Source organism: Sapajus apella, unplaced genomic scaffold (genome assembly GCF_009761245.1).
Source record: "Sapajus apella isolate SASKATOON/1434 unplaced genomic scaffold, GSC_monkey_1.0 scaffold6, whole genome shotgun sequence".
NCBI classification, from domain to species: Eukaryota; Metazoa; Chordata; class Mammalia; order Primates; family Cebidae; genus Sapajus; species Sapajus apella.
In genome coordinates this window covers 48916107-48934584 of record NW_022436946.1, presented here as the reverse complement: position 1 = coordinate 48934584, position 18478 = coordinate 48916107, and the positions used below count along the sequence as shown (strand labels likewise).

General features: G+C 36.4%; 1 protein-coding gene across 1 annotated transcript in view; it reads right to left on the bottom strand.

Moving 5' to 3' along the window:
- Nucleotides 1–3984: 3984 nt before the first annotated feature.
- Nucleotides 3985–18478, bottom strand: part of SIM1 (SIM bHLH transcription factor 1) — an 81049-nt gene continuing 66555 nt past the window's right edge. The window contains exons 11-12 of the mRNA XM_032275182.1: nt 12107–12509; nt 3985–10038 (exon numbers count right to left, since the gene is read on the bottom strand). Of these exons, the coding sequence (XP_032131073.1) occupies nt 9308–10038; nt 12107–12509 (1134 nt within the window). The 3' untranslated portion in view covers nt 3985–9307. The remainder of the gene's footprint in view (nt 10039–12106; nt 12510–18478) is intronic.

Here is an 18478-nt window from a genome sequence, read left to right as displayed (position 1 = left end):
ATAATTGAGAGACTGAAGCATATCCAGAAGCAGAAACAAAGGAGTCAGTGAATAGAGAAAAGAAGGGAACAATTAGCAGTGTCACTGCATCAGTATCGCAGGAAGAAGAGTTACTCTTGGAAAGGAAAACCACCTGTTTTATGAAATAAGCAGGCAGAAAAGAAGGGTGAAGATACAGACACATTTTGAAGTGCTGGGAGGAGATCCTGAAACATTTCAGGACAGCAAGGACTATGAAGCACTCCGCCTTCACCTAAGAGTCGGATTTAGGGTGCTCTCGGAATGGAAAACATCTGCTGTAAGGATTGACCAAGAGCAACTGAGTGGCTATGAGGCCTATGGCCTTAAGGCTGGGCCCATCTGGGAGTGTGTGCATGTGTGTGTATGCATGTATGTACGCATGTGTTAAAAGAATACTGGTGTACCTAAACATCCTGGGAAGAAGCTCAGAGGAGTCAAAAATGGGAAGAGAGAGGGAAATGTGAGTAGAGCTTTGGAAGCACCGGAGACAGAATGTCCAAAGGCAGGCATGAAGACCTTGAGATAGAAGGAAAAAAATGTACGCCTGATGATGGTCTCTTTCAAAAAAGTGCCACATATTTGATGACAATAAGTTATTGTTAAGTTTGGTAGGTATGAGAGTGGCATAATGGTTATATAGGCATATATTTTTCAAGACCTTATCATTTAGAGATGGTCCCTGAAGTAAAATGACATGATGTCTGTAGGGTAAGGGGAGCTTGGGGAAAAAGTAAAAATTTGGAGCAATGGAATATGACATAATATCTCTAAAGAAGGAAATCTGGCCATAAACCAACCAAAGTGGTCATGAAAAAGTGGCAGAATTCTTAAGCCGTTTCATTTCCATTAAGTGAAGGAACAGCAGTGTCATGAAATAAAAATAAATTTCAAAACCAAGACATTCTGTGTCATTCATTACAAGGCATCTCTTATGTATTTTAATTTTATGTAGGGAAATAAGCAAGGTGAATTCTATAACAGACATGGGTATTTAAACAAGGGACCTGTGAACTTGGAAGGTATATTTAAGCTCATCTCTTTTACTCCCCACCCTGAAAAAACTTTTCTTAGCTATTGACAACCCTTAATTATGTAACCGAATTGCAAATGTGAATTAAAAACATGCCTCTGACCTTTTAAATTAAAAAATAGTTTTAGCATGCTACCATGGACAAGCCCTGTCTAGCCTAACTAATGGGGCATGTGACTCACACAAGGGCTGAAATTGGAAATTAGAAATGTAGAAATGCACTGAATAATGAGCCTCAATTATTGCCTGGATGATTTCTTCTTACATTAGAATCCAATTACCCATTTCCAGGTGAACCCTAGAGACTTCATCCATAAAGGACTCCTCAGGTTCAGGTGCTTTTTGTTTGGTTGGTTTGGGGTTTTGTTGTTGTTTTATATGTATGTACCAAACAAAGCTCTGAGAAAAGCCTCACCAGAAGCTGATAATGATTTCCTTATGGCTTGGGAGATACTGCCAAGATTCCCTTTAAGGTCTAGTTAGATGACGCTCAAGTGAGATTCCCATGTGGAATTACTCCCCACACAGGAACCTGACCTGGGGGAAGCTGAACAAAGCAGAGATTATTTATGAATTCCCAAAGTAGGAGCTGTTTTACATTTCTCCCACCCTGGATCTAATTCCATTGGTAAATACAGCACATATTAAGTTATAAAGTATAATTATGAAAAGACCAAGAAGTGCTAAGGAGAATCCACCCTCCTGACATTATAAGGCAGAGGCCAGTGGCCATGGATGGCTGGGTAGGCCTGGAAGGCTGCCTCAGTTCCTGATACCCATGAGTTGCATGATTACCAAGGCAACAGAGACAGACTGATTCCAGTAGGCGCACATCATTGCTTAAAGACATCCTATAGGAATCATCTGCATTTTAAAGGGCAGCCTTCCTGCAGGTAACCTGTGACAAGTTCCCACTCAAATAAGGAAAATACATGATGTAGTGGTTGAAATAGCCCCTTAATATCTGTCTGCAGAGTACCCTCAAAACCAGGCCTTTAAGTAATATAGTCATTGCTTACACATATTGACTCCTGTTTGAGTGAGTTTTGGTTGTTTATCCAAAGAGGAAGGAAAATTTTCCGTGAAACAAAACAAAGTATTTAATGACTATGATGAAAAAGTAAAACTTTTGTTTGGGCTCATGTCTTGAAAATGTCAGGTAAAACAGGTATATAGTTTATAATTACTAGTGAAGCCATTTGTATTTTGTTGAGAAAGCCTCAAAAATATCAAATATTATGGGGAAACTTTTAAGATGACTTTCTTGTGAGCTTATTATGCCCTAAAGTTTTCCTGGTGTCATGGTCATATAAAAGAATTGTCAGAACCCTCATTCAGCAGGAAGGCAAAATGTGTATAAGGGGGTGTATCTATATATGTGAAAGAAACATTGCCTCATAAAGAAAGCAGAATGAAGTTAGATAAAAGAAAGCTTTAAATTCATTCTGCTTTCTTTATATACATGCACACACACACACACATATGAAATATGCGTTTTGTTAATTGAGAAAGGATGGCTGGGAGGGCCTGGAAGGCTATATCAGTTCCTAATACCCATGGTTGCATGATTACCAAGGCAACAGAGACAGACTGATCCCAGCAGGCTGATTTATTATATTAAATATTATTATATTATATTATATTACATAAAGAAAGCAGAATGAAGTTAGGTAAAGTTTTAGAGTAAGCCATCCTGGGTCCAAATTTCATCTCACCATTTACTAGCTCTGTGACTAAGTTACTCAAGTGAGACTTTGAGTCTTAGTTGCCTCATTAACGAAATGGAGCATATTGATATCTTCCTCTGTGATGGTCTTGATTCAGATTTCTATGATGATCTGAGCTTGATTCAGTGCCTAGCACATGATGGTTCAATAAGTGCTTGTAATTTTCATGATTATCTAAAGAATTTATACTTTCAAAGCACATAGAGAAAATGAAAGACCCATTGTATGTACTTTCTTATTACACCCTGCAATGAGAAAGATTCTTGGTGCCTATCCCATTTGGGACACATAGTAGGTATTCAATAAAAGTTGTGGATTAAACTGGAAGTGCAGTTATTTTGGAGAATAAAGTAGGTGAAAACAATTTTATTTGCAGAAGCAAAAGCCCTAAAACAAGTATTTCAAAGAATCATGTTGGGAAATATCTGATAAATGCTATAATATTAATAACAATGATATCTTGATATTTTATTCAGCTTCATAAAATGCTTTAGAAAAGACAAACTATATTTCCATTTAATTAAAAAGAAATTGTGTAGGTTTGTTGAATTAGTCAATAGCTGACAATTTCTGAATACTTCAGGGCAAATCAGAAATTCCCAGAGGAGAAAAAGAAAAACATGTTGGACATTATGAAAATGCTTAAGAGAAAAAAATAGATTGCCAGGTAGAATAGATTGCTACCTAGAATAGACTGCAATCTATTTTTGTTGAACTTAACTCTTCATTCTGAATTTTTAAAATACTTTGAATTCTGAAACAAACATTATTCTGAGAGTATTTTTTAATGACAGCAAATTAAATAATTTCAATATTATAGGTTTTCTATTCACTTAGGCATTTAAAACATAATCATTACTTTCAAATTTTCTGCTTTATTTAACAAAGAAGCCCTGCTTAAGATGTCCTAATGAAACATTGAAAAACCATTCTCCAGTGTCTAGTAAAACACAGGCTCATCATTAATAGTTGCTGTGTGTATGCATATGCTTCTATTCTCAGGTCTCTTAAAGTATGTGTGTGTGTGTGTGTGTGTGCGTGTGCACATGTGTGTCTGTGTGTATGTGTGTTGTGTGTGTTTAGTGCTACCCATTTCAATAGAATCTAGAGCTAAAATAGTTCCTGTTTTTTTACAGTATTCTTTTAGTTGACAGTCTTTTTTGTCCTACAGAGATTTTTCTTTCAATGAATAACTCAGACTCAAACTGCATATTGGTAACTATATTTTAAACCAAAAAATTCCTCACATAATAAATACATTTTATGCACATTAACTTCGAATTTACTTCAGAAAGCTATTTACAATATAAATAATTATAAATGGGAACACTTTGCAAGATATCATTGACATAGCTAATATTTTCTACTTTACATTCCAAAGTAAAATTTCAAATTACAGCTTTATACTACAATGTCACTAAAAACTATACATTGCAAGATGGTATTTGAAATATTGGCAATCAGTATCTTTTCTCACAAATATAATCCTTTTTATAGCACATTAGTCAAAAAACAAATGTAAAATATTTTATCTTTTTTGAAGTGCCTACTCATAATACTTCATTTTTTGGAATATTTCCCTTTGGGAAAAAAAAAGAAAAAAAACTTATTGTATTCTCAAAATTTTTCCATGCCAATTTCATTTTCTTTGAAATGTAAACATATCAGAGTTATTGGATATAAATTTAACTGTGATTACATGTGTCCCAGATCAGCAAATTAGGGCAAATTTCCCCCACGATATAGATTTATGAAAGCAAAGTCCCATGCAGCAAAGTTGCAATAAACAAAATTACAAATGTTTGGTTTAAAATTAGCAATTAGGATTTCTTGTGTGAACCAGCATTTATTTGTGTGTGTATGTGTGTATGTTATAATTGGATATGGCACATTTTCATGAATATGATATAAAAATCATATTTTTTATGTATGTGTGCATATATGCTTTCTGCATACAGTCCTAGAGAAGGAACTCTGAACAAACCACTATGTGGAAATGACTACACTCTCACTTTTTGAGTTAACCACTATCCATACAACCCTTGTGCACAAGAAATTAGCGCCACACAGAAATTTCCCCAAGAATATTTTCTATGTCTGATACCTTTTGCATGTGTCCATAACTGTTCTGTCATTCATTTAAAATTTAGAATGATAGAATGTTTTACCCACAATAAGCTCCACAGTAAGAACTGGATCAATAGGTTTTTCTGTCTGAGACATAAGTCCCTATTCACAAAAACTTGACATTTACATGAAAGTTGAATCATTTATTTGGAGGACCATAGGATTTACATTCTTTTTTAAATCATTGTGAAAACAGGATGTATGTCTACATCTATGATTTGAGTGAACTAGGAAACCAAATCCGGGCATTCAAACATTTTAAATCAGAAAGACTGCATTTGGTTGTATTAAAGTACAAGCTATTCCAGGAGGCAAAGTGAGTGACCCCAAAATGGTCAAATCTCAGTTCTCCAAATATCAGCATTCACTCTGTCACTCCCAAATACTATTAGGACTGAATGCATTGAATATCTTAGTAATATCCTACTATTGAAAGAGAGAGCGAGCTATCAAAATCAAATCTGTATTCAGAAGGTCTCTTTACCTGTGCTGCCCTCCATCAAACTTATTTGGTTTAGATCTTGAGGGCAGAAGTCTTTTATTTCATTTAAAAATATCTATGCATATTTTCCAAATGGTCTTGTATTATAATTGATCCTCATCCCCCATAAGAAGAAGAAATAAAAATTGAAGCAAATTATCCATTTTTAGAAGATCCCTTTAAAGCTTATTTTAAGTGGGATTCTCTGCCCAGAGGCAGCATGTGACAACATGGTATAGAGTGAATTAAGAATAGTACCTAATGGAATAATCTAGCCCTACAAAATATAACCAAAAAAGAGCAAGTGGCTTCTCTGTATAAACACAGAGGGCAAATTATTTATTGCATCCTGTCTCATTTTGAGTGTCACCTCAGCACTGTCATATTATCTTTTATCAGGCAATTACAGTTTAGGTAAGCAAGCACATTATATTATGCATAATATGACAAAAGACTTGTGGAGCTGAAGCACGCCTAAATATCTGACCTGTAGTGATTGCGACGTTAATATTATGCATCCCAAAATAACACATCAAATCTGTATATTCTCAATAATAATTTAAACATAATTTTCCCAAGAAAGATTGGGGGAACATTCATTTATTTCTTTGGTCATCCAAATTTTTAAAGTAGGTATGGCAGGTGAAATGGGAAATAAAGTTATCTATTATTACTAGAAACCAGAATTCTACAAAACCATGAGCTATGTTTCATTTAATGAATTGATACATAGTATACTGGCAATTTGATAAAGCACATGTTTATTTATCCCCAAGGTGATATAAAAATCATACTTCTCTATTTTAATCAAGTTTCATGGTTCTCAGCATTTGGCAAAGTTATGGAAATCAAGAATTAAAACTAAAGCCAAATTAAGTTTAACTGATTAAGTTATCAGGAACATATTTATTTTATATACTATATTTTTAAAAGACACAGATGACATTTTCATTATGAGGAAATATGTTCCTGCGCAGAACAAAATAATGTAGATTATAAATACATTTTAACACATTCACATGTATATTAACAAGGAACATTGTCATCAAATATCTTAACTTACCTTGGGTCCTTTTGTGATAATCATGCCATATTGCAAAATATGTAAGCTATACAATACGTTGAGTCAATATGACATTTTATGTAATGCAGTAAAGGTGCTACTATAAAATTATTGACATTCAGCAAATTTTAAAATGGTTATTAACTTAAAACTGGGTCAATCTACCAAAATATTGAATCAAGATATAATTTAGTTAAGTATGTATTTCCTTAAAAATATTGGTCATGTCATTTTAAAGAGCATTATTCCTTCTGATTACTCTCATATGTGAAATTCATAATTTCTTCCTTCTACCAGTTAACTGTCTTCCATATAAAAATTTCACTGAAATTCCTTTAGTGACAGTATTTTCTTTAATATCCTTCATTTTCCCTGGTTCTTAAATTTCCATTTCTTTTAGCATCTGTCCCTGGCACATTTGGTAGAATGTATAGCCACCAGAAATACCCATCTGTGAAAATTCCCTTTCCAAAATACACCCTATTCATCAAATATTTTTGTCTTCAAAACATTTATCTATCTACAGAATTCTACAAAAACTTTAGCATTCTTAAAACGTTACTTCATGTTGCAAACTGATCAAAACTCCATTTTATGTAGTCCAGGATTTCTCATAAATATTTCCTCAAAATTACTAAATACTCTTGTTTGTATAATTCAAAATTTAGTTTTTATTGTACAGTCGCCCCTTGATATAAACAGGGAGTTGGTTTCAAGGACCACCCCTATATAACCAAATTCTAACATACTCAAGTCCTGCCGTTGGCCCTGTTGAGCTCACTTATACAAAACATCAGCCCTGTGTATACTCGGGTTTCATATTTCTCAAAATACTGTGTTTTTTATCTGCACTTGGTTGAAAAAAAAAGCCACATATGAGTGAACCTGCACAGTTCAAACCCATGTTATTCAAGGGTCAACTGCACTTTGAATTGTTTAAAAATATATATATAACCACTAACTTTCTCACTTACTTTACTTTTTTGCATTTACAGCGCAAATGTTAACATTATGTAATTTTATGTAGCCTCTTCTTTCATATGCAAACAACCCAATATTCATCTTTCATGTTATCCTTCAGATTGTCACCTACCTATGGACTGTCAAATAACTGTTAAATGATGAAAATATAGTACTAATCCCTGAGTATTCAATTTCATGTTCTGTTTCCAAAATTATAAGTCAAGTTCTTCCAGTATATCCCCCTCCTTAAATATGGCAAGAGTTTCAGGCATGGGACTCCTAGGAAATATTATCTATGAAATTTCTCTAGTCACTTATATCATTTTGCTTTAATTACTAGAGAATAGTGCATTAAATAAATCTTGCTATTTTTCTTCTCTGTCATAAATTTGTACCAACTTCATTTTGGCTAAATCTAGAAAGTTGACTGTAACCTGCCTAAAAGAGCCCATACACCTGCTTAAGTCACAAACCATCTAAACTTCTGTGTACAGAAAAACCAGAATGATCAGTCTTGACAACTCATAGCAGAGACTTAATTAGGTGATAAGTTCAGTTCTGCTCTACCACTGAGCCATGGAACATTGGCGCTGCCTTACAAACCAGGAAACTAGGGCCCAGGCATGGTGAATGATACACCTGTGGTCACAAAATTAAGTTACAGGTAGGGCCAGAATTTGAGCCCAGGGATCCAGTCAGCTGGCCTTTCTACTATACTACACAGATGTAAGACCAAGTTTGTTGTTTGCCAACAATAAGTAAAATAAACTCTTTGCGTATTCCTTCAGAGTACTGCTCTTAGCTTTTAACTACCTGTCTATCAACCTAAGCTTTTATCTTAGACTCTCTCCTGAGGCTTTCCACATATTGTCACATTGGCACATATGTACTTTCAACCGTTTTCAAACACTTACACTGCTGTCATGTAGCACTTCACTGGTTTACCCTTTATTTTTGTCCTTATCAGTCTTTTTTCTGGGTGAATTGATTTGAATTTTTTATTAAGTTGGTTTTCCAAACAAGCCCTAAGTTGTTTACTTATGCTGAGCCTAAAGTTGTGTCTTTTGAGATAACACTTTATTTTAATCTGCCTCCGACCTTTGCATCTTCATAGAGCTATTTCCAATTGAGCACACCAGGTTTTTGGTGTGTGTCCCAACATCTCGGTGTTTTTACTTAGAAAAACACTTAGTGCCATGTCAGAGCACTCTTGGTCCTTGTCTAACTGAAAAGTGAGGTGAAAAATTACCTCTTCCTGATTGCTTATAATGGATACCAGGTCAAAACTCATTTCTGCACCCTATCCAGAACGATTTCTCTAATTTATGCCTGAACCAAATGAACTAGCTGACTTGAAACCACAAAGAAGTCAGTTTATAAAATGTGTCTGTCTCTCTTTCTCAGTTATTTTGGGAATGGAAATTTCTTTATGAAGTTTAGTGTGATAGAGTCAAAGAAAATTACCCATTTTTGGTGTATTTACATTACATAGCCTATATTTCCATGTGTAACATGTATACAGCCATTTGTAGGTAATGTTTGTGTGTATGAGGATCACTGGATAGTCACAATGCAATGTTGCCATTCATCAGTCCTCTCACGTGGTATGTATGCGCACTTGATCTACATGAATATTTTTCAATTCAAAATTTATCTATTCTGGTTCCCATAGAATTAGAGGGGAAATTTGTGTATTCAATTTAGCTCAATTTTCAGTGTATAACCCTGAATACTAGTGCTATATTTTCTTTGATTTTATAGGAACACGTATTAAATACCCAGTAACTTAAGTTACCCTCTCTAACAATCTGTGGCATAATAAATGCTGGTAATGGGGTATTAAACTATAAATATGTTTCAGAGATCCTTAAAGAACAAAATATTTCAGCAAAACATCAGCTTCCATTGGTTATTATAACAGATGTTCCCTTGTGTCCTTGTGCTGGGTCTGGCTGCATCCTTAGATGGGAAGTTACATCAAAGTGTGAGCCATTACAGCCCAAGGAATAGTTTCTAATGGTTTCGCTGTCATATAAGTGCTCCAGGGCATATCCAGTTAATGTGTAAGCATGCTTATCAAAATACTGCCGGTGAGAGCCAAAGCAGTTTGGAGAGACAGTAGGGTGGTCTCCTGCTGTCTGGTGAGGAGACATATCCGAATGCAGATAGTCTTTAGCTAGGATCAAACTGGATTTTGAAATGCGATCCGAATTGGGACTACTTATCCGAGATAAAGCAGTGGGACTGTTGTCATAGTCATTTTCATGGGGACTCAGCATTTTTCCCTCTCTCTGCTGGATGTGGTCACATGGTGAAGTGTTGGCAAGAGCAGAGCCATGGCAGACTTCACCTGTCGGTGGGGGCTGTTGGTAGTTTGCAAAACAGAGGGAGTGTTTTTTCCCAGCCCCATTAATGGAAGCCAGTTGGTCTGACGGGGCTTTCCTTAGCTGCAATCTGTTCTCTTCTTCTTTAATCATTTGCTGGGTGGCTCTTATAAGAGTTTCAATTTTGCTGGGTTCGTGTGGGCTACTTTGATACTGCTCAGTACGATATCGGTCACCTGATTCGCTGGCTGACCCAGGGTCTGGAGAACTGACCACACTATCTTCATCCCAATGACCTCGCCCTAGAGATTCAAAAAAGCCAAAAGTAAGTGATTTCAGAATTCACCCTCAAAAATAACTATATTTCCTTTTTCTATTAAAATAAACTGTATATCTTTCATTTTTAATATATACACCAATATTTGAAACAGGCACAGGTTCACGTGATAGACAGAGTGTCAACTTTCTGCACTGGATTCATGTAAAATAAGTGAATATTAAATGCAGACCAAGTTTATAACAAGCTTCTTAGAACATAAACCCTGTTCATCACGAATGACAATTAGCAAAATGGTAAAGTGTGTTTATACTTCTCCATGGATATATGTTATTAAACCTGTCTGACTGGAAATAAGAGGAGGATGCATAGAAGTTGGTTTATTAGAGAGTGCCACGTTAAGCTGATGCTTGGAAAATGTTTTCAATTGCATTTGAGGAAAATAATGATATAGGCTGAACTATTCTCTCACTTCCAGATAAATAACCTAAAATGTTAATATTGCTAAATATATCTTAAGTAGAGTTAAAATAAAGCTCTACTATATCTTAAGTAAAGTTACAATAAAGCTCTAATATTCACTTTTAGAGTATTTGAAGTTAAAAATATACATCTATTCACATATATGTATATGTAAGCATGGGCAGATATAAATGAAGACTGTAGATATAGATACAATCTTGTTCAAATAAAAACAAAAATATTATCTTTTCAAATTTAGGGGTAAACATCTCAGCTTCACAGGTAATCATACAGCAACTCAGGTACCTTAGATTGTTTTTGAAGTAAGGTAAAAATAAACAATATTGACAATTTTAATAACCTGTTGGGAACCAAGGAAAGAGATAAAATAAGGAGGAATAATGCATCCAAAGTATATTCCATAAACCAAATTATTCTCAGAATGGTCTGAAGTCAATACAGAAAGACAGAAGAGAAACAGGTAGGAATATGTGAAAGCTGTAAACTACTTAATGCAGCAGAGAAGGCCTGGATCACACTATGCATTGCTTTCCTTTTCTCTTTTTTTCTTGTTGTATTTCTAATATTTTCTTCCAGACCTTGTAGGTTAAGCCAGGATTTTCACTTAACTCTATTCTTTGGCAAGTAATTGCCCTTTGCTCTAGGTTTCTATTACCAGTCTACCAAACTAGAGATACTCAGAGTAAAATCAGAAAAATAGAAAGCAAGAATAGAAACAGATTAAAATTACTCAGCTTCTGAGTGGTATTTGACAGGAATGTTTATTAATGGAAACAATATTGTCTAGCACATTTCTCATCCTAAAGACAAGAGTAGTAGCATCAGGGCCTTCAGATCAACCCTAATGTCACTGACTTTTAATGAAACGGGGAGGGTTTCAAAGGCCTGTCTGGACCCAAGCATGGAGTGGATGTAATGAGCTCTTCTTAACTAGTTTACTTTGAAATGAACAAAGGGAAGCATTAGCAACAATCAAGGCTTTAGCTATGGTGCCCATTTCAATGTGTTTATAAAGCCATATAATTATCCCAAGGTGAAAATCCCAGGGCATTCTACATATTGCTCTATCCTTTACTCAAGGGATCATTATTGTGGGTTGCCAAATAATGGGGGAAAAAAGGTAAGTTACTGGCATTTAATGCCCAGGAAGGTTAAACATTTGTGATATGTATGACAGTCCATAAAACAAAGACTGGCCCTCTCCAACACATCAATAGTGCCCTCGTTGAAAAACACTGCTATGACCGAATGAGTCTACAGACTATTCAAGTCCACATTTGAAGCATGAAAATACAAAAGAAAATAATACGTGAGAAATGTAAATGCACACACACTACAAATTCAATTGACAGTTAATAATTAACTACATAATTTCTACACTCTCTGATGTTTAAAATAGGAATCATTTTTACTCACTTGTCAAAACTAAACGTATTTGGCAAACACTAAAAAATTAGTAACAGAGTGAACTTCTTTTTTAATCCCATTTGTTCTGATTTGTAAATCAAAGAAAACTATTTGATCATTCTCTCTAGTGTCACATCTAGAATGGGATGAACCTGCCCAGGGCCTAATGCTTGGAGTTTGGAAACCTTTCCACCTGCTCTTACCATGGATCCTGTGTACTGAAGCGATGTGAGGCATGCTGTTTTCATAGGCTTCTCTGCTTTCTGGGGAGGCCTTGGTCAGGGGCAAGGCTGCACGAGAGCCCCACCAGGGCTCCCTCCCGGCCTGCGGCGTTCCCAAGAAGTACCTGCCTGCCTCACACCGGCCTCCTTCACAGGCCTGGGTATGGAAATGCCTCTCCTCCACCAGCCTGGAATGGTCAAGCGCAAAGCTATAGCAGAGAGAGCTGCGGTCCGAGAACTGTCTGTAGGCGCAGGATGCGTCATGCTGGGAGCCAGGCCTGTCGGCGGGATCCAGAAGCTGCGGAGAGGCTGCGTCGGTCAAGGGACTTCCACCCCACTGGCTGTCATGATCAGATTCCGATCTTTCCGTGTGAAATCCCGAATACTGAAACCAAGTAGGGGAGAAAAGTCCATTTCAAAAATCAATCAATCAGTAAGAAAAAAACAAACAAACAAACAGATCACCCTTAAGGTCTAATTGTTGTGAGGCTGCCAAAATAATCATTGCTTTGGCACCATGGCTGTGCACACCTTACTTAATTCATTATGATGCTTCCAAAGAAAATCCTTTTGGCTACTGAAAGCAGGAGATAAACAATAATGGCAAACATCGACTGAAGTACTAGACACTGAATGAAGTGCTTCATATAAACTATCCACATAGCTCCTATAGTAAACCCTTACTGGTGCTATCAGTATCCCCAGTTCATGGATAGAGCAGCTAAGGTTCAGGCAGAGAAAGTGATTTGCCCAAAGCCACAGTGTTAGCAGGTGACAGAACCAAGATTCAAACCCAGGTTCATCATCTACCCTAACACTATTGCCAAAGAGAGATTCCAGGTAAGCTCCATATTTTATTTCTATTTGTTACATTTTTTTCTTTCTTCCTTTTTTTTTTTTTTGACAGGGTCTGGCTCTGTCCCCCAGGCTGGAGTCAGCAGCATGATCACGGCTCACTGCAGTCTCTACCTACTGGGCTCAAGCAATCCTCCCATCTCAGCCTCCTGAGTAGGTGGGATCAAAGATGCACAACCACACACAACTAATTTTTAAATTATTTTGTAGAGACAGGGTCTGACCTTGTTGCCCAGGCTGGTCTTGAACTCTGGAGCTCAAGCAATTCTCCCACCTAAGCCTCCCAAAGTGCTGAGATTACAGGTATGAGCCACAACCCCAGCTTACATTTTTTCTTAATTAAAACAGACAAACAAAAACCTAAGGTTTAAGGCACCAATGTCCTGAAACTTAATCTTCATACTTGACTGTTAACTCTCTGAAGGCCATGCTGGATAGATGGCAGAATAATTAATAAGTGCTTACCCAGTTCAATTGCCATGTAACTCTTCTTCTTTCTTTCTTTTTATTTTTTGAGACAGAGCTTTGCTGTTGTTGTCCAAGCTGGAGTGCAACGGCATGATCTCAGCTCATTGCAACCTCCACCTCAGGGGTTCAAGCAATTCTCCTGCCTCAGCCTCCCAAGTAGCTGGGATTACAGGCATGTGCCACCACACCTGGCTAATTCTGTATTTATTTTTTAGTAGAGATGGGGTTTCTCCATATTGGTCAGGCTGGTCTCGAACTCCCAACCTCAGGTGATCTGCCCACCTCGGGATTACAGGCGTGAGCCACCGCATATGGCCATGCCATGTAACTCTTAAGAAGTCTTGTCCCATATGAGAGTTGGGCCTATTCACTAGGATGTGCCTCTTGCTTTCGAAGGTAAAACTTGAAATATGCATAGGGGTCTCTAGAAAAAAACAAGCCAGAGGCATTGCTGTACCTTGTTAGAATTAAATAGCGTATCTACTACCAGACTATTTGGTCAGATTTTGAAAGAAAACATAAAACACTTGATAGATCTCCGTAGGAAGTATGCTCAGTTTGAAGGCCCTCACAAGCCACTAAAATCCGGAATCGAATAATAATTTTTACCAGTTTTTGGTTGCCTAATGCCAAACAATTCTAGGTACTGTAAAGAGATTACCTACTATAATAATGATGGATGCCATTTATTGAGAGCTTACTATGTGTTTGGCAATATGCTAATCATTCCATATACATTTTGCCACTTAGTTCTCGCAACCACCTGAACATAATGCAGCTCCATTTTATAGATAAAAAAAGGACATTACTACAAGTTTTAATAAGATGCCAAAGCCACCTCACACCTCACCTCACTAGGCACTATCTAGTCTCAAAGCCTGTGGTCAAAACCAATATTTTACATTTCAGATAAAACACTATTAAGGAAGAAAGGAGAGAAAAAAAGATTCAATATTAGGGAGATTTGCAGAGAAGGGGCAGAAACTGTTTAACAGTCCCAGGAACCAAAATACAAGTCCCTTTTAGACTTTTATTTCTTAGCCCAGAATAAACAGGGGTGGGCGTGTGTGGCGTTGTGGAGAAAGAAGAAAAATTTCTAGGTTCCACTGTTGTTAACCTTGTTGCATGCTAGTTGAGAAAGTTTCACCCATGATGAGAACTCCACAGACAAAACAAACTTTCTCCTTCCCACTAGTCCAACTCTGAGCCAGAAGAAGAATCCTGGCTCTTCCCATTTCAGTACAAAGAGGCAAGTGGCCGAGGGCTCTTGGAGACAGAGAGATGAACTACACAGGTTCCTCTGGGGAACCTTCAAAGTAAGCCAGCATGCTCAGAACAGAATCCTGTGCAAATTCCAGGTTGAGATACTTCCTTTGCTATTTCTGATTGTTATTTTAATTATTTTCTACATGCACATATGGACTATCAGCATATTCCATCAAGAAAAAAATAGAAAATTCACCTTCTCTCTCTGCAGGGTTATAGCGTAGGAGAATTCAAGACATCCTGGGCTCATTTCCTATACCATGCCTTCCACATGCCATCAGCCTCTTCTCCCAGTGAACGCCAGACTCTCTTTTCACAAGATACCACCTCCACTTTCCACAAAGCAGGGCTGGCGCTTCCAAGTGCTAGACATGTGCTTCTTGAGAGTACCATCCATGTGCTTGCCTCAGAGAAACTCAAACCATTAGTGTTATTCCAAGCGAGGAGTTGCCTAGACTCTGCTTGTTTTTATAAAGGTATAAACCAGGTCTATTTCTGAGGCACTCCAGTCAAGACTTTTGAGCCCTGTTGAGAGGGGGAAAAGCTTTTCCTGAGTGTGTATGGGAAAGTGCTATTGGCGCAGCAGAGAAGAACATTCTGTCCTTCAATCACAATGAAAATTCAACAAGAGACAACCTGGGCATACAGGAGGTATATATTTCAAGAGCACCCAAAGAATAATTTGAAGGATAAGCCTCTTGACAATAGGCAGGAAACTACAGCAACAGCAAGTGAATTGTCCTGAGATATTCAAGCAGGTGGAAGTTAGGTGGTACCAGGACCTCACACTGCTTAGGAGATACAGAGGAAAAGCTTTGCAGTAAACTTTTGTTTTCAAGGCCTATAAACTTGTACCAGTGGGCACCATCAAACCTCTGAGCCAAGTTCATCCCTTTAAAATGAACTGTACTTGATGTAAACTCTGTTGAGGACACTACAACCACATTACTTAATCCAAAATATTTCAAGTGTTTATTAAATATTTGAGAAAAGAGAAGGCAGAAAGAGAGGAAGGCAGCCAGCCAATATATGTAGCGTGTGCAATGCAATGAATGAATGGCACATAAAAATTTGATAGTGAGTTCGATTAAACTTTATCTAACTTGTCTTTCAGTTCTAATACTCTGTACAGTGTAATCCTTTTTAGTGTTGAAATATATGATTCCTGTTCCTGTCCCTACATCTCAGTTATTGTGAGAAAATAATTATTGAGAACTATAATTCAAGTCCACACATCTTTATTGTCATCATTATAAAAAGAAATCTATTGTGTAAATTATAATTTTACTACAAGGCCAGTTTTCCCTCCAAGTATCCCATTATTGCACAATTTTATTAGGAATTGCATGATGCCTTTTGGTCAATAAATTAATACATTGTACAGGCTCCTGAGTTTAAAGGGTAATGGCAGCCACTGTAATCTAGATCTGTCCACACATTCCACCCTCAAAACCTCTAAGGTCATGAAGAAGCACAAATTAAGTCACACATGACCCATATTATCAGCATTACTTGGAAGCAGAAAATGTGACAAACTTCAAATATGCTGAACTGATTTTTGACAATTCAGTGAAGGAAAGATAAACTTCTCAACAAATGGTGGTAGCATAATTGGACATTCACAGGCAAAAAACAAATAAATCTTAAGTGTCACAGCTTATATAAAAAATAACTCAAAAGGTTCACAGACTTAAATGTAAACCATACAATTATAAAGCTTTTAGAAAATAACATAAAAGAAAATCTTCAAGATCTAGGGCCAGGTAAGAAGTTTTTAGACTTGACAAGAAAAACACAATCCATAAAAGAAAAAAAAGATAAATTGAGCTAGAGCAAAATTAAAAACTTTTGCTTCAAAAAAGACCGTGTTAAGAGAATGAAAAGACAAACTACAAGCAGAGATAAAGCATTTACTAACTACATACATAACAAATGACTAGCCTCTAGAATATATATAGAACTCCCAAAATGCAACAACAAGAACAACAAAAAAGGGCAAAAGGTATGAAGCAGCACTTCACTGGGTGGGATATACAGATGGCAAATAATCATATGAAAAGATATTCAACATCATTAGTGACTAGGAAGACGCAAATTAAAACCACAATGAAATATCGCAATATACCTATCAGGCTGGTTAAAATGAAAAATAATGACAACACTCATTGCTGGCAAAGATATAAGAAAACTGGATCACTCATACAATGCTGGTGGGAATATAAAATGGTGTATGTACCTATTCTAGAAAACAGTTTGGCAGCTTCTTAAAAACTAAATGTGCTATTACCATATGTAGTCCTGGACATTTATCCCAGAGGAATAAAAACTATATTCATATAAAACTTGCACAGGAATATTTATAGCAGCTACTTCCCTTCACTTCCAAGTCCTCTTTAATTGTTCCATTTTTTTTCAACATGGCAAAATATACGTAAGGAAAATTTACTATCATCCTTTTTTAAGTATATAGTTCAGTGGCACTAAGTACATTCATGGTGCCATGCAACTGTCAGCACCATTCATTTCCAGAACTCTTCATTTTACAAAACTGAACTCTGTACCCATTAAACAATAACTCCCCATTCCTTCTTCCCTCCAGTTTCTGAAAACCACTATTCTACTTGTCTCTATTACTTTGACTATTCTAGGTACCTCACAAAGCAAGTTCATAAAGTATTTGCCTTTTTGTGACTTGTTTATTTCACTTAGCATTATGTTTTCAAGGTTTTCCATGTTGAAACAGGTGTCAAGATTTCCATCTTTTTAAAAACTGGAGAGTATTCCATTGTATATACCACAATTTGTTTATCCATTCACCCATTGATGACACTTGGGTAACTTCTATCTTTTGGCTATGAAGCTACTATGAACATGGGTGTACAAATATGTCTTTGAGACTTTGTTTTTAATCCTTTACTGTACATAACCAGAAATGGGATCGCTATATCGTATGATAATTCTATTTTGAATTCTTTGAGGACCTGCCATGCTGTTTTTCATAGAAGCTGTACCATTTTACATTTCCATCAATAGTACACAGGGTTCCAATTTGTCTACATCCTCACCAACACTTGTTTATGTGTATGTGTGTATATGTAGTAGCCATTCTAATGTGTGTGAGGTGGTATCTCTTTGCAGTTTTAATTTGCATTTCCCTAATGATTAGTGATGTTGAGCATCCTTCCACGGGTGTATTGGTCATTTGTAAAACTTTGGAAAAATGTCTATTAAAGTCCTTTTCCCATTTTTGAATTGAGTTGCTTTTGTTGGTGGTGATGTTGTTACTGAGTTGTTATAGCTTTATTTTTAATAACCAAAAACTGGAAACAACCCAGATTTCCTTCAAAAGATGAATGTTTAAACAAAATATGATATATTCATACCATGCACTATTACTTAACAATAGAAAAGAATGAACTATTGATACATGCACCAACATGGATGAATCCCTAGTGAATTATGCTGAGTGAAAAAGTCAATTCCAAAGGCAATATAATTCCATTTATACAACATTCTTGTAATGACAAAATTACAGATATGAAGAACAGATTAGTGTTTGCTAGGGGTTAATGACAAAAGCAGGAGCAGGAGAAAAGTAGATGTTGTCATAAAGGGCAACATGAGGGATCCCTGTGGTAGTGAAATTGTTTTGTATGTTGATAGTAACAATGCAATATCCTGGTTGTGATATTGTACTACAGCTTTGCAAGATGTTACCACTGGGGAAACCAGATAAAGAATAAATAGGTACTTTCTGTGATAACT